The sequence below is a fragment of the Propithecus coquereli genome, unplaced genomic scaffold, assembly GCF_000956105.1.
Source record: "Propithecus coquereli isolate 6110/MARCELLA unplaced genomic scaffold, Pcoq_1.0 Scaffold120, whole genome shotgun sequence".
Classification (NCBI taxonomy): domain Eukaryota; kingdom Metazoa; phylum Chordata; class Mammalia; order Primates; family Indriidae; genus Propithecus; species Propithecus coquereli.
The window spans coordinates 1,672,502-1,674,665 of NW_012136081.1; the positions used below are offsets into that span (position 1 = coordinate 1,672,502).

Sequence of the window (2,164 nt, forward strand, 5' to 3'; positions counted from 1 at the left end):
TATATATATGTATATTTTTCACAAGAAAGAATCATGAAATTAAAATACCCAAATCCTGACAGCTGTGAAACCTGCTTTTCAAGGGAGATCTTCGAACTAAGAAAATGGATTGTAACTTGAAGATAGAGTTCTAGATGCCTTTTAAAAAGGCATGTTTACCCAATGTCTGGGGAGGACAATTTGGCATTATAGTTTTAATTTTAAAAGGCCTTTTAATCAGCCATGCTACTTCATGTATCACCTTTATAATCCTGAGGAAAAATAACAAAACTCTTTATATTCTAGAACCAAAAGAAAAAAAGTCATGGGAGGGAACATCCCTTCTATTTTTTGAATGAGGTGTTGCCTGATAAAATAAAAATAAATTTTTTTAAAAAGTCAGGGGAGACTGGGCGCGGTGGCTCACAACTGTAATCCTATCACTCTGAGAGGCTGAGGCAGGAGGATCGCTTAAGCTCGGGGGTTCTAGACCATCCTAAACAAGAGTGAGACCCCATCTCTACTAAAAAATAGAAAAAATTAGCTGGGCATGGTGGCGCATGCCTGTAGTCCCAGCTACTCAGGAGGCTGAGGCAGGAGAATCGCTTGAGCCCAGGAGTTTGAGGTTGCTGTGAGCTAAGCTGACTCCACGGCACTCTAGCCCGGTCAACACAGTGAGACTCTGTCTCAAAAAAAAAAAAAAATGGAAAGCCAGGAACCAAAAGGCCCTACCCACATGGCCACCCAGCTGCCTCTGCTCACGCTCTCCAGCCATGCTGACCTCTGACATTACATTGAACACATCAGTTACGTTCCTCCTCAGGGCCTTTGCACGTGCTGTCCCCTATGCCTTAAACAGATTTCCCACAAATATCTGCATGGTTCTTCCCTCACCTCCCTCATATCTACTCAATTGTCACTTTCTTAGAGTGGCCTTTGACCATTCTATTTAAACTGCACTATTTCCCACACATACTGCATATTCTACTTATTTGCTGTGTTATCATCTCTCTTCCCCGCTGCATAACAGAATCTCCATGGAGGCAGAGTTGTTCTGTTTTGCTGTTTTTCCCTAGCGCCTGGCACAGGGTAGGCGCTCACTGAATATGTACTGAATGAGTGAATTCTCTGTGCCTTTCTCGGAGCTCTTTAAAACAGACACGATGTGAGTATTATTTTTAAGTTACAGGCGCACATAAATGTCTTCTCTCCCCGGCGGCCGGGCCCGCTCCCGCATCACAGATTCGCTGCGCGGAGCAGGACGATCCAATGCAGGCGCCTGCTAACCGGACTCCGAAGGTCGGCGGGACCCTCGGGCCTACAGGTCCTCAGCATCCAGGACACAGACAGCTCAAGCAGCAGCAAACGAACCTACAGTTGGACCCACAATAGAAGTGACCCGCAGAGTCCACAACCTTAGCCCCCGGGGCCGAAGGGGGGCCCGCTCCGAACTCTAGGGCGGGGCCGGGGCCTGGCAGAAGGTCAGAGCCGAGGAGGACAGTGGCCCCACGCTCTGGTCAGACCGTCGGATGGTGGCGTCCGAGTCACCTCCAGGCCCCACCTTCCCTTTCCATTTGGGACTCTTGGTCCCGCCGCTGCGCTTTAGGCCCAGCTCTTTGGCCCCCGCCCCAGCCAGTGGTACAGCCTCCGCCGGCCCCCGCCGGAGCGATTGGTAGGGCCCACGTGCGTGACGCACAATGGGCAGTTGGTACAGGCCGCCGACCGCGCACTTGCGCCCAGCAGGGGGCGCCTGGCACCGCCCGCCCGGCGAGGCCCCATTACCGTCGCGACTCCTGCGTCCGGAAGGATACAGCATAAGCAATCGCAGCTCCCGCTCTTTCTGCTTCATCTTCTTCAGAATGGTCAGAAGCCCCATGGTCCCCGTAGCCCCCTCCCGGCCGCCGTTTTTTCCTAGTCCCGGGACCCCGCTCCCTGCTCCTATTGGCTATCACGCCCACCGGCAGCACAGCCGATTGGTTGGTTCCATGTTTGGTCCCGCCCTCTCCCCACGTGACCGCGAGGCGGCCCGACTGAGCAGCTGCAATGGTCCCTCTAGCGGTGCTGGGGATCTCTGCGTGGCCACCTGCGTTAACCTTTGCATTCCCGAGTGCTGAGGCTTGGGGGACCAGGGCAAGACCCCATTCCTCTACCCGCAGTAGCCGAGGACTGGAACGGGAAGGGAAAC

The 2,164-nt window shown here is 53.1% G+C and overlaps 1 protein-coding gene across 1 annotated transcript in view; it reads right to left on the bottom strand.

Moving 5' to 3' along the window:
• The window catches only part of ARL2 (ADP-ribosylation factor-like 2), a 17,373-nt gene extending 15,425 nt beyond the window's left edge, over window positions 1-1,948 (bottom strand). The window contains exon 1 of the mRNA XM_012665593.1: window positions 1,791-1,948. Within this exon, the coding sequence (XP_012521047.1) occupies window positions 1,791-1,855 (65 nt within the window). The 5' untranslated portion in view covers window positions 1,856-1,948. The remainder of the gene's footprint in view (window positions 1-1,790) is intronic.
• Between the last annotated feature and the right edge of the window lie 216 nt (window positions 1,949-2,164).